Here is a 14,151-nt window from a genome sequence, read left to right as displayed (position 1 = left end):
GGGTTTGACCATATGTTGCTCCAGAAGTGTTCCATGTCTGTTATGTTTGGTGGATTGTCTGTTTTAATGTGTGTGTTATCTATTGTCTGGTAAAATTTCTTTTGGTTTGTGTTGAATGTTTGGTTTTGTTTCCTTCTATTTTCACTTTTTTTGTGTCTTCTAAGTCGTTTGGCCAATGCTTGTAATTTCTGTTTCTTTTCATCTAATTGCTCTATCGCTTTTTGTTGTGAGATTTTACCTAACCTTTTTCGTTTTTTTTTCTGACATTTCATTTCTTATAAATTGTGTTAGCTGTCCGATGTTCTCAGTTTTTCTATTCTGATCTGTAGCCTGTGTTGCCATGCTGGTTTTGTGGGTTTCTTCTGTGTGTTGGTTGGTTCTGATCTCTGCCTAGTGTGTATATTTAGTGTAGTGAGTGCTCCTATATAAACCAGTAGTTGTAACTCTTCCATAGTTGTGTTTTCATTTATTTTGTTGTGTATGATTGTGTTGATAGCTTTTATTATTGTTTCGACTTGTGGGTTATTTGGCGGTCTTTGCAAGAATGGTCTAATGTCTGTATTTGTGTCTTTGTATTCTATATATGTCAACTGAAATTTTTCTTCTATATATAACATGTGTGTCACTTCATGTTCTATTTGTGCTTGTGCTGGTGGCTGTCTTAAGATTTCGTTTTCCTCTGATTGTTTAATTGATGCGTGTCGTTCTTTGTTTGTTTGCTCTGGGATGTTACTGTATTTTCTTCTTCTTCTAATTCCACATTTTTTGTTCCAGTATTTGTTGTACTTGTTGTTTGATGTTTCCTAATTCTGACTGGAGTATCCTGTTATTTTTTATTATTACACGGATCTGATCAGCTAGTCGTCATTCTGTTAAAAATTTTAATTCCGGGTATCTGGTAATAAATGTTGTGTATACTTGTGATCTGTATCTAGTTGTGTTGGTTCCTAGGTTTGTTGCTTGGTAATAACAGAACATGAGGTGTCGATTAACTTCATCTGACCATCTCATCCTCTGTCTTTGTTTTCCTTCTAGGGTGGTTGCAGGAAGCATATCCTGCAAAACACCTCTATTTGGATTTAAATCATTATTATTATTATTATTATTATTATCAATATTATTATTATTATTATTTATTATTATTATTGTTGATCGTATACCTCCGAATCCAAGATGAGGTCATTTCCCAGAATTTAGTGCTCAGAAGTAGGGTGTCATCTTGCATTTGCGGCATATGATGAGGAGTCTTTTTTCTACCGAATAGAATCTCAAGCTTCCATTAAGCTGTAACTCTACTCTTTGCCACATTTGCCTCTTTTACCGTGAACTTATGCGTGCACTTTGAGCATTGTTTGTACGGTGGCAGGAAGTGTTTCTTGTGGCAAATTTTTTTTATCGTTTGTGTTTGACTTTGCAGATTCCACTTCTAAACTGTGTAGTAAAGTGTGTAAAGGATCGTAGCATAGAACAACTCACAGCGTTGTATATTAATGATCGTGCAGACAATAGTAACACCAGATTTTTTTCAGATGATGCAGTTATCTATAATGAAGAACTATCCGAAAGAAGGTGCATAAATATTGCCAGATCTTGATAAGATTTCGATGTGGTGCAAAGATTGGGAACTTGATTTAAATGTTCAGAAATGTAAAATTGTGCACTTCACAAAATGAAAAAACATAGTATCCTATGACTGTAATATCACTGAGTCACCATTGGAATTGGTCATATCTTCCAAATACCTGTGAGTAACACTCTGTAGGGATATGAAATGGAATGATGACATTGGGGTAAAGCAGGTGGTAGACTTTAGTTTCTTGGGAGAATACTGAAGAAATGCAATCAGTTTAGAAAGGTGGTTGCTTACACATCACTCGTGTGACCCATCCTAGAATATTACTCAGTTCTGTGGGACTCGTACCGAATAGGACTAACAGTAGTTATTGATCGTATACGGAGGAGAGGAGCACGAGTGGTCACAGGTTCGTTTAATCCACGAGGGAGTGTTACAGAGATACTGCAGGAACTGAACTGGCAGTTTCTTGAAGACAGACATGTTAACAAAATTTCAAGAACCGGTTTTACATCTTGATTCTAGGAATATACTACACTCCCACTCGCTCACATCGGGATCGTGAGACTAAGATTAGAATATTTATTGCATGCATGGAGACATTCAATCAATCATTCTTCATGCACTCCATATGTGAATGGAACAGGAAGAAACCCTAATAACTGGTACAATGGGGCATAACCTGTAAAGTTTGGAAGGTAGGAGATGAGATACTGGCAGAAGTAAAGCTGTGAGGATGGGGCGTGAGTCATGCTTGGATAGCTCAGTTGGTTTGACCGCGAAAGGCAAAGGTCCCGAGTTCGAGTCTTGGTCCGGCACACCGTTCTAATCTGCCAGGAAGTTTCATATCAGCGCACACTCCGCTGCAGAGTGAAAATCTCATTCTGGAAACATCCCCCAGGCTGTGGCTAAGTCATGTCTCCGCAATATCCTTTCTTTCAGGAGTGCTAGTTCTGTAAGGTTCGCAAGAGAGCTTCTGTAAAGTTTGGAAGGTAGGAGACAAGATACTGGCAGAAGTAAAGCTGTGGGGACGGGATGTGAGTCATGCTTGGGTAGCTCAGCCGGTAGAGCACTTGCCCGCGAAAGGCAAAGATCCCGAGTTCGAGTCTCGGTCTGGCAGACAGTTGTAATCTGCCAGGAAGTTTCATATCAGCACACACTCCGCTGCAGAGTGAAAATCTCATTCTACTCCTAAACCTCATCCTATAATGTGGCATCTCCGTTCACCGTCAAGTGCTGTTGCATACGAAGCTGCACGATGACTGACGCCATCTTTCCAGATAATGTTTAAGTTATTATGAGTAGTAAAGTGGGAGCACAAGTGATCCAGCAAGGCCCGTCCGCATTTTGCAGGTGTGTTGTGAACTTTACAGTTATAAACAATGACGCAGCTTCTCATGGTAACAGTTGAATCATTGCTGTAATTGTGCGTTATCCTGGTGATACAGTCAAAGCTGTTGCAGGTCTGAAGAGTTTTAATAGTAGTGTTGTGATTGCTTATTGCACATTTCAAGTGAACGAGGTGTACAACCAGGACATTAGCCAGTCATATTTTATGTGTATGGCACCCTTTGTTGTTATGACCGGGAATCATTGTACAATAAAGGTATAAGATTCGGTTGTTGTATGGTTTAAAGGAGATGGACATTTTTCAATGTCTACTTGTGTCTGTGTATGTGCAGATGGATATGTGTGTGTATGCGAGTGTATACCTGTCCTTTTTTCTGCTCCCGGGATTGGAATTACTCCTTACCCTCTCCCTTAAAACCCACATCCTTTCATCTTTCCCTCTCCTTCCCTCTTTCCTGATGAAGCAACCGTTGGTTGCGAAAGCTTGAATTTTGTGTGTGTGTTTGTGTTTGTGTGTCTATCAACCTGCCAGCACTTCCGTTTGGTAAGTCATATCATCTTTGTTTTTAGATATATTTTTCCCACGTGGAATGTTTCCCTCTATTATATATATAAACGAAAGTGTTGGTATGTTGATAAGAGACAATAAAAAGACGAGTGAGCGAGGTGGGGGGCCCGTCACTTTTTCTTTGGATTTTTCCTCTAAAATGAAGGGAAAGTCCATTTCCAGAGAGCCACTTAAAATTTTTCTGACTAACATTGTAATAGTTTATTTCTGTTTGTTTACCTGCAATAGAGTAAGTTACAATGTACGTGTCATCTCTTACATTTCATAAAAACAGAAGTATGTAATGTGTATCTACAGAAGAAGAACTTCCACAGTTCATTAGGAAGGTGGTTATCAAGAATGAGGAAAAATTGTAAAAAAAAATAATTATGTATTATTTTTCATTTACACACGAAAAATCTTACCACAAGTGTTTAAACATTTCCACATTAACGTGCATAAGATAATTCCCTGGCTTTTGTAGGTAAGCACTATCAGAACTAAAACACTTTGCAAGGCTTAGGTAAACAACATAGTTTATAAGTAAAAGAGATAATTTGTAAGTACATCAGTTGCTTTTGTTAAGAAGTACAAGTTGGCAACCAATAAATCCTTTAGGCTATTCTTGCACTATTTTTTATTGCTAGCGATCCTTTTTACAATTGATGGCAAAGCTGTTAAAAATGTATGTGGCTTAATAATGGGCACCTTTCTGGATGAAAGTGATTTTACATGTAAATATAAATTTGTTCTTACTGTTTTTACTGGTGCTATGCACTGAGCTATTGGTTTGAAAGAGAAACGTATCACTTTTGACAAGTTTCATTAAGCCGTAAGTAAAAGGTGTGTCTCAAAAGCTCTGTGAACAGTCTCAGAAAATAAAGGAAACAAGAATAACAAACAAAATACTTTTACTGGTGTTCAAAGTAATCACCACGCGCTACAACACACTACGCCAATTGTATAGCTGTTGGAAACTGTCAGTAACCACTTGTTATGGAATTGCTCGAAGCATTGCGGTCACGTGTTGGATATCTGCAATGTCTGTAAATGTTCGTGAACAATAGTGCTTACACTGTGTTTGCTTAATTCCAACTCATTTTCAAAGACAGCCACTGATTATCTGCAAGCATCCAAGCATTTGTGTCTTTGCAAAATGGAGCAGTGCTTTAACACGCGGTTTTGCTTCAGATTAGGGAAAACGGTGACGGGGACTCGTGGAATGGAGTGTCAGTGTACAGTGTTCAAGGAGTGACTAAAAGTGTTTGTTTGAGTGGTTTAAATGCTTTAAAGATGGAGACGATAGTGTTGAGACCGACCCACATTCAGATCGGCACGCACAATCCCAGGCAACACCGAACAAGTGCAACTGATTCTTGCATACAGTTGGCACCTATCTTTGAGAATGAGATCAAAACAGTCGAAGATAAGCAAAGACAATGTAAGTGCTATTTTCACTAACATTTGCAGATGTTGCAGATATCCAACAAGGTGTGCCAACTGTGCATAAAGTAATTCCGCTGGAAGCATTTACCCACAGTTCCCAACAGCTTTGCAACCGATGACAGAAGCTTGTTTTAGCTAACGGTGATTACTTCGAAGACCCATAAAGGTACTCTCTTTTTCTTTTATTTCCTGATGCCATTCACCGAACTTCCCAGAAGCACCTTGTAGACTAAGAAGCAGTAGTTGGTATTCCCAGATCTTAGCACGGGCTGCTGCAAAATGTTCTTGGGTTACCCAAGAAATAACTTGCATTGCAGTAGTAGAAGCAGTCTTTCCTGTGTTGCGTAGTGCAGCATTGCGAGTGCTCGACTGTGTAAGCCTGTTAGCAGTACTACTGGTTACTGGCATTTGTGTGTTTTACACACTGGAACAGCAAATATCTCAGAAACCCCTCCCCCCCCCCCCCCCCCCCCCCCCCCGCCCCACTCTCTCTCTCTCTCTCTCTCTCTCTCTCTCTCTCTCTCTCACACACACACACACACACACACACACACACACACACACACACACACACATACAGAGTGCCCTTTTTCGATATTCTCCAAACGTACAGGTGTGAAGGTCATTCCTGGGCATCAGTTTCCTATAGCAGTATGATGCAATTCTCAAAGAAACTCAGGCAAAAAAGAGAGAGAGAGGGGGGGGGGGGGGGGGATGTATCTGTACCAGTAGAGAAACGAAGATTGTGGCAATAACCACAAGTATGAGTATCATAATGTTTTGTAATTGGTTACCGTACTCTGGTTGTGCAGTGCTGTGTCAATGTAGTTTGCTTGCTTTGCAGATCAATGTTAGCTAATTCTGCATTAAAACTGTTCCAGGAACCTGAATCGCCAGATACAGCAGTGGGCAATGCAAGGTAAGATGAACTCTGTTTGAAAGACACAGGAAATTCTCTTCACAGGAGGTAACTTTTAGTCGACACAGCCATGAAATTATTAGAAAGTACGTTTTTCATCATTGTACACTGTTGCCTTTTGTCACAAAAATAGCCTCGTCGGACAATATATAGCTCGATTAAAAAAGAAAGGACAGATTTCAGTTGTTTATTACAGACAAACTGTGAAAGATAGAAACACATCGCACATGGTACTGAACAGAGAAAGGTTCAAAGCTATGTGTTCGCACACACATTATACCGTTCACTCAATGCGAGCACTGTATGTTACTCGAGAAATATTGAAACTGTAGTCCATTTCATCTTACACACAAATCAACAGGTCCCTGTTTATTGAACTGACAGCTTCAACAATTCGATTCCTCAGATCTTGAAGAGTAGCTGCCCTAAGCAGGACAAAGACTCGGTCTTTTATGTATACCCACAGAAAAAGATCACAAGGTTGAGGTCTGGTGACCTAGGAGGCCAAAAGTGATGAACGAAATTTTGTTGTCTACTTCTTTCAGTTGCTGTGGGGGGACTGGTATAAGGTGAAAGTGAGCTGGTGCACCATCGTGCTTAAAAATAAAACTGTTGGACTTTTCGTAAAGTTGAGGAGACAACCAATTTTGCAGCGTTTCCAGGTATGCCATTCCTGTCACAGTATCCCCTGCAAAAAAAGAGAGGTCCATGAACTTTGTGAACAGAATCAGCATAAAACACATTCAGCTTCTGTGAGTCTCTTTCACACTCGACGACAGCACCAGGATTTTGTGACCCCCAGATTCCTACATGGCAGTTTACTTTACCTAAGGTTTATTTGTCCAAACAGATGAGTTGTTTGGAAAAACTGTCCTATACTATATCCTGAAGAACTGGAATGCAAAATTCCTACCTCCTGTTACGGTTGCCGAGACACAGTTGCTGCAGTACCTACAACTTGTAAGCCTTCATATGCAGATTTAGTTTTAGAACACGGCAACACCATTGTTTGCGGTAATTGAACTTCATCTGCATCTACATCTACATGATTACTCTGCAATTCACATTTAAGTGCTTGGCAGAGGGTTCATCGAACCACAATCATACTATCTCTCTACCATTCCATTCCCGAACAGCGCACGGGAGAAATGAACACCTAAACCTTTCTGTATGAGCTCTGATTTCTCTTATTTTATTTTGATGATCATTCCTACCTATCTAGGTTGGGCTCAACAAAATATTTTCGCATTTGGAAGAGAAAATTGGTGACTGAAATTTCGTAAATAGATCTCGCCGTGACGAAAAAGTCTTTGCTTTAATGACTTCCATCCCAACTCGCGTATCATATCTGCCACACTCTCTCCCCTATTACGTGATAATACAAAACGAGCTGCCCTTTTTTGCACCCTTTCGATGTCCTCCGTCAATCCCACCTGGTAAGGATCCCACACCGCGCAGCAATATTCTAACAGAGGACGAACGAGTGTAGTGTAAGCTGTCTCTTTAGTGGACTTGTTGCATCTTCTAAGTGTCCTGCCAATGAAATGCAACCTTTGGCTCGCCTTCCCCACAATATTATCTATGTGGTCTTTCCAACTGAAGTTGTTCGTAATTTTAACACCCAGGTACTTAGTTGAATTGACAGCCTTGAGAATTGTACTATTTATCGAGTAATCAAATTTCAACGAATTTCTTTTGGAACTCGTGTGGATCACCTCACACTTTTCGTTAGTTAGTGTCAACTTCCACCTGCCACACCATACAGCAATCTTTTCTAAATCACTTTGCAACTGATACTGGTCTTCGGATGACCTTACTAGACGGCAAATTACAGCATCATCTGCGAACAACCTAAGAGAACTGCTCAGATTGTCACCCAGGTCATTTATATAGATCAGGAACAGCAGAGGTCCCAGGACGCATCCCTGGGGAACACCTGATATCATTTCAGTTTTACTCGATGATTTGCCGTCTATTACTACGAACTGCGACCTTCCTGACAGGAAATCACGAATCCAGTCACAAAACTGAGACGGTACCCCACAGGGCCGCAGCTTGATTAGAAGTCGCTTGTGAGGAACGGTGTCAAAAGCTCTCTGGAAATCTAGAAATACGGAATCAACTTGAGATCCCCTGTCGATAGCGGTCATTACTTTGTGCGAATAAAGAGCTAGCTGTGTTGCACAAGAATGATGTTTTCTGAAACCATGCTGATTACGCATCAATAGATCGTTCCCTCCGAGGTGATTCATAATGTTTGAATACAGTATATGCTCCAAAACCCTACTGCAAACCTACGTCAATGATATAGGTCTGTAGTTCAATGGATTTCTCCTACTACCCTTCTTAAACCCTAGTGCGACCTGCGCAATTTTCCAATCTGTAGGTACAGAACTATCGGTGAGCGAGCGGTTGTATATGATTGCTAAGTAGGGAGCTATTGTATCAGCGTAATATGAAAGGAACCTAATCGGTATACAATCTGGACCTGAAGACTTACATCTACATCTACATTGATACTCCGCAAGCCACCCAACGGTGTGTGGCGGAGGGCACTTTACATGCCACTGTCATTACCTCCCTTTCCTGTTCCAGTCGCGTATGGTTTGCGGGAAGAACGACTGTCTGAAAGCCTCCGTGCGCGCTCTAATCTCTCTAATTTTACATTCGTGATCTCCTCGGGAGGTATAAGTAGGGGGAAGCAATATATTCGATACCTCATCCAGAAACACACCCTCTCGAAACCTGGCGAGCAAGCTACACCGCGATGCAGAGCGCCTCTCTTGCAGAGTCTGCCACTTGAGTTTATTAAACATCTCCGTAACGCTATCACGGTTACCAAATAACCCTGTGACAAAACGCGCCGCTCTTCTTTGGATCTTCTCTATCTCCTCCGTCAGACCGATCTGGTACGGATCCCACACTGATGAGCAATACTCAAGTATAGGTCGATCGAGTGTTTTGTAAGCCACCTCCTTTGTTGATGGACTACATTTTCTAAGCACTATCCCAATGAATCTCAACCTGGTACCCACCTTACCAACAATTAATTTTATATGATCATTCCACTTCAAATCGTTCCGCACGCATACTCCCAGATATTTTACAGAAGTAACTGCTACCAGTGTTTGTTCCGCTATCATATAATCATACAATAAAGGATCCTTCTTTCTATGTATTCGCAATACGTTACATTTGTCTATGTTAAGGGTCAGTTGCCACTCCCTGCACCAAGTGCCTATCCGCTGCAGATCTTCCTGCATTTCGCTACAATTTTCTAATGCTGCAACTTCTCTGTATACTACAGCATCATCCGCGAAAAGCCGCATGGAGCTTCCGACACTATCTACTAGGTCATGTATATATATTGTGAAAAGCTATGGTCCCATAACACTCCCCTGTGACACGCCAGAGGTTACTTTAACGTCTGTAGACATCTCTCCATTGATAAAAACATGCTGTGTTCTGTTTGCTAAAAACTCTTCAATCCAGCCACACAGCTGGTCTGATATTCCGTAGGCTCTTACTTTGTTTATCAGGCGACAGTGCGGAACTGTATCGAACACCTTCCGGAAGTCAAGAAACATAGCATCTACCTGGGAGCCTGTATCTAATATTTTCTGGGTCTCATGAACAAATAAGGCGAGTTGGGTCTCACACGATCGCTGTTTCCAGAATCCATGTTGATTCCTACATAGTAGATTCTGGGTTTCCAGAAATGACATGATACGCGAGCAAAAAACATGTTCTAAAATTCTACAAGAGATCGACGTCAGAGATATAGGTCTATAGTTTTGCGCATCTGCTCGATGACCCTTCTTGAAGACTGGGACTATCTGTGCTCTTTTCCAATCATTTGGAACCCTCCGTTCCTCTAGAGACTTGCGGTACACGGCTGTTAGAAGGGGGGCAAGTTCTTTCGCGTACTCTGTGTAGAATCGAATTGGTATCCCGTCAGGTCCAGTGGGCTTTCCTCTATTGAGTGATTCCAGTTGCTTTTCTATTCCTTGGACACTTATTTCGATGTCAGCCATTTTTTCGTTTGTGCGAGGATTTAGAGAAGGAACTGCAGTGCGGTCTTCCTCTGTGAAACAGCTTTGGAAAAAGGTGTTTAGTATTTCAGCTTTACGCATGTCATCCTCTGTTTCAATGCCATCATCATCCCGTATTGTCTGGATATGCTGTTTCGAGCCACTTACTGATTTAACGTAAGACCAGAACTTCCTACCTGTATCAAGCGATTTGAGTTGCTTTGCAACCCCTAAGGTATCTACTTCTAAGAAACTCATGCTAGCAGCTGTTCGTGTTTCAAATTCTGGTATATTCCATTTGTCTTCCCTGGTGAAGGAATTTCAGAAAACTGCGTTCAATAACTCCGCTTTAGCGGCACAGTCATCGGTAACAGTACCATCGGCACTGCGCAGCGAAGGTATTGACTGCGTCTTGCCGCTTGTGTACTTTACATACGACCAGAATTTCTTTGGATTTTCTACCAAATTTTGAGACGAATCTCTACGATCTGTTGCAAAAAGTCGAAAAGGCGTAATTTTGACAGGTATGACCCCCTTGTGCTCCTGGTACAAAGTGTCCAAGGTATGAAGTATGTAAGTTTCATTATCATCTTGGATCTGGATGTAATAAGAGACATTATACTACGTACATGTCTTTAATAAAGATTTGAAATTGTTCTTTATTTTGAATCGCCCTGTGTTATTCACCTCATTAAAATAGCGCACTGCTCTCTTTGGAGTGCATCAGATGGTGCAGAGTTGATACTAGATGGTCGTGTGACCCTCCAGCTGTGCCAGTTGATTGTACAGAATCAGGGCAGCAAGACGAGCCACAGTGGAGACGTGACACAGTGGCAGAGAGGGACTACTGTCACTGGGTGGGATCGTGACCCCACCATGAATGAAGTTGCCCGATTTGTTCTACATCTGTATCTACGTACATATTCTGCAGCCCACCGTACGGTCCATGGCAGAAGGTACCCTGTGCCACTGTTAGTCATTTTCTTTCTTGTTCCAGCTGGAAGTAAACTGAGACAAAGACTGTCTATATGCCTCCATACAAGCCCCAGTTTCTCTTGTCTTATCTTTGTGATCCTTGTGCAGAACGTACATTAGTGACTGTACAATCATTCTGCAGTCAGCTACGAATACTGGTTCTCTAAATTTTCTCACTAGTGTTTCCTGAAAAGAACATCACCTTTCCTCCAGGGATTCCCATTTGAGACCCTAAAGCATCTCTGCAATGCTTGTGTGTTGTTTAAACCTACCGTTAACAAAGTTAGCAGTTCACCCCTCAATTGCATTGCTGTCTTCCTTCGATCAACTTGGCGCAGATCGCAAATAATCGAGCATTGCTTGTATGTGGTGTACTTTATAGGGACTCAGCCTTTCCTAAAAGTGTTCAAATAAACTGAAGTCGACCATTTACTTTCCCTACTACAAATCCTTAGATGCTCGTTCCATTTCGTATCGGTGCAACCAGATATTAAATGACATTACAGAGTGGGTTCTGTATCTGGACATAATAGGTTTGTTTTTCCTACTCATCTGCATTAACTTAAATTTTTCTACATTTAACCCTTAACTACTATCGACCGTCTCTCAGACTGCTACTAATTTTTGTGTCGAGATATTTCTCACACCCCTGCAAAGCCAAATGGACTCTTCCATGTACCTTCCTATTGGCTGTCAAGCTACACGTACCAGCATTCTTGCATTGTTGCTGCTCATTGTTTTGTAATTATTAGCCTTGAGAGGTCTCACAGACGTAGCGCAGTGTTTGTGTGCCGCGTTTTTATTGCATGCTACTGTCTCTCCATGGCGGGGAAAGCTGGACCTTCTGTGCAACGTGTGTTATGTGAGACAGACGTCTTCACTTGCAAGACGAGCCTCAGACACCGAAAGAAGAATTCGAAAATCGAAAAACTGGCACCTTTTGCCCTCCTCGTCTGAAGAGGAAAACGAGGTATCCATGTCAACAGTGTGGTGTCCCGATTTGTTTGGAGTGTTCCAGGAAGGTCTGCGTGAAGTGTTTGCAGGTGGAAATTGACTAAAGTATGATTCAGTGGCACAGGAGAACAAGTATTTAGTTTTTACTTGTAATTTTAGAAGTAAAATGGTGGCAAAGTTTCTTCATTCGTAGGCTTACGGACTGAAATATTCGCTCTGCATTTCAAAGTGAGTCGTAAACTGAAAGCTGACCTCGCACACAATTTATCGTATGCCATGTCTGATTTTTCCACCTAGTTATATTGCCAATTTGTAATATAATTCCTCTGATGAAAATCTGTGTGTGAGTAGACAGCTAACTATTTGCTGTTATTTTCGTAACTCATAAAATAAAAATATACTCCAGATGTCGCTTTGTTTTAATAGTCGAAGTGTTTAAAATACCGCAGTGTTTAAAAAAAATCAAATTTCTACAAAAGCCACCTCGAAGAAGTGTAATGAATGACTGGAAGTCAAGAAACTATATATATTCAGCAAAATTCTGGTTTGATATATAAAACAGAAAAATGCAGTCTGTGAGACCCCTCCATAGTAATTGTGTTCCTGTGAATGACCATAGTAGTAAAGGGTTAAAGCTAGCGGTCATTCATCACACCAACTAGAAATTTTATCTAAGTCATCTTGCATCCTCCTATAGTCACTAAATGACGGCACCCTCCCTTGTGTCACGGCATCACCGGCAAACAACTCCACACTCTGTGCACCAAATCAGTTGTGTAACAGAGAACAACAGTGGTCCTATCACACTTCACTGGGGCACACCTGACAATAGCCTCGTCTCTGACGAACAGTTGCCATTGAGGACATCGTTTCGAGTTCTGTTACTTAAGAAATGCTCGAGCCACTCCCATATCTGGTAATCTATTCCGTATTCTCAGACCTTCGTTAGCAGTCTGCAGTGTGGCACAGTGTCAAATGCTTTACGGGAATCTAGAAATGTGGAATCTGCCTGTTGCCCTTCATCCACGATTTGCAAGTGAGAGAAGGGCAAGCTGCATGTCACACGGGCGACACTTTCTAAAACCGTGCTGATTTGTGGATGAAAGTATTTTCGTATTGAGGATTATATTCAGACAGAGTACGTTCAAGAATTCTGCAGCAAACTGACATTAAGGATATCTGTCTGTAATTTTGCAGGTCTGTTCTTTTACCCTTCTTATAAACAGGAGTTGCCAACACTTTTTTCCAGTTGCTCAGGATTTTGTACTGCGTCAAAGATTCGTGATAAATGCAAGCTAAGTAAGGGGCCAATACTGCAGAGTACTCTATGTAAAACTGAACTGGAATGTCTCTCCAGACCTGGTGACTTATTTGTTTTCAAGTGTTTCAATTCCTATTGTACACTAGGGACATGTATTACTATGTCCTGGGTACAAGTCAGTGTATTGACATAGGCTCTCCAATGTGTCAAAAAGGAATGGTGAACCAATCAGAGCCATCTAATGTCTTAACAAGGGAACCTCGCCATCGCACCCCCCCTCAGATTTAGCTATAATTTGTCACAGTGGATAGGCCTTGAAAAAGGTCCTTGGTTCAAGTCTACCCTTGAGCGAAAAGTTTACTTACTTTGTTTTTGCAAGTTATGACCTGTCCGTTCGTTCATTGACGTCTCTATTCACTGTAATAAGTTTAGGGCCTGTGTTTTGCGACGGCACAGCAAAACTGTGCGATTAGTAGACGAAAGGACGTGCCTCTCCAATGGGAACCGAAAACATTTGATCCAGGAAAACACGTCTGATATATTCTATACAGCACTGGCGACGGCATGTGCGTCACATGACAGGAATATGTTGTCGACCCACCTAACTTGCACACTTGGCGAATGGGTAAAAAGATTCTTCTACCTTGCCCGATCTAGGTTTTCTTGTGCATGTGATAATCACTCCCAAAAAAGTGATGAAAACATAAGAGTGTGTCACATAAACTGCAACAAATGAATGCAACAGTTTCACAGTCGCACAGTTTTCTCTGTGCTCTGTCAAAACATATGTTTTTAACACTTTCAAATTTTTCCCTGTGTAGACTGTCAAATCCTGCATATGTCCAAGCAAATCTGAACACGTCCTGGAATTTTGGAGAGCGAAATTGATTATGTGTGAGTGGCTGAACTCTGATAATTGTCTGAAAATAAAAATTAAAACTTTTTACTGGAGGGAAAACTCGAACCAAGGACCTCTCGTTCCCCGCTGCTCACACTAACCACGGGACCACGGCACTCCCGAGCTTACACTCTCCTTGATGTTGCATATGTTGCCCACGGACTACTCAGTTTGTATATTTTGCTTATTTTTTCATA

The 14,151-nt window shown here is 41.3% G+C and overlaps 1 protein-coding gene across 7 annotated transcripts in view; it reads left to right on the top strand.

Moving 5' to 3' along the window:
- Positions 1-14,151, top strand: part of LOC126426899 (zinc finger protein 664-like) — a 290,556-nt gene that overhangs the window by 22,727 nt on the left and 253,678 nt on the right. For 3 of the 7 annotated variants that reach the window (XM_050088998.1, XM_050088996.1, XM_050088990.1), the window contains exon 5: positions 5,798-5,835. The exons of the other annotated variants lie outside the window; for them this stretch is intronic. In XM_050088998.1, the coding sequence (XP_049944955.1) occupies positions 5,798-5,835 (38 nt within the window). The remainder of the gene's footprint in view (positions 1-5,797; positions 5,836-14,151) is intronic. 7 annotated transcript variants of the gene reach the window in all.

Source organism: Schistocerca serialis, chromosome 11 (assembly GCF_023864345.2).
Source record: "Schistocerca serialis cubense isolate TAMUIC-IGC-003099 chromosome 11, iqSchSeri2.2, whole genome shotgun sequence".
Lineage (NCBI taxonomy): Eukaryota > Metazoa > Arthropoda > Insecta > Orthoptera > Acrididae > Schistocerca > Schistocerca serialis.
Note: the sequence above shows the minus strand (reverse complement) of the source record. Positions and strands in the feature narration are given on the sequence as shown.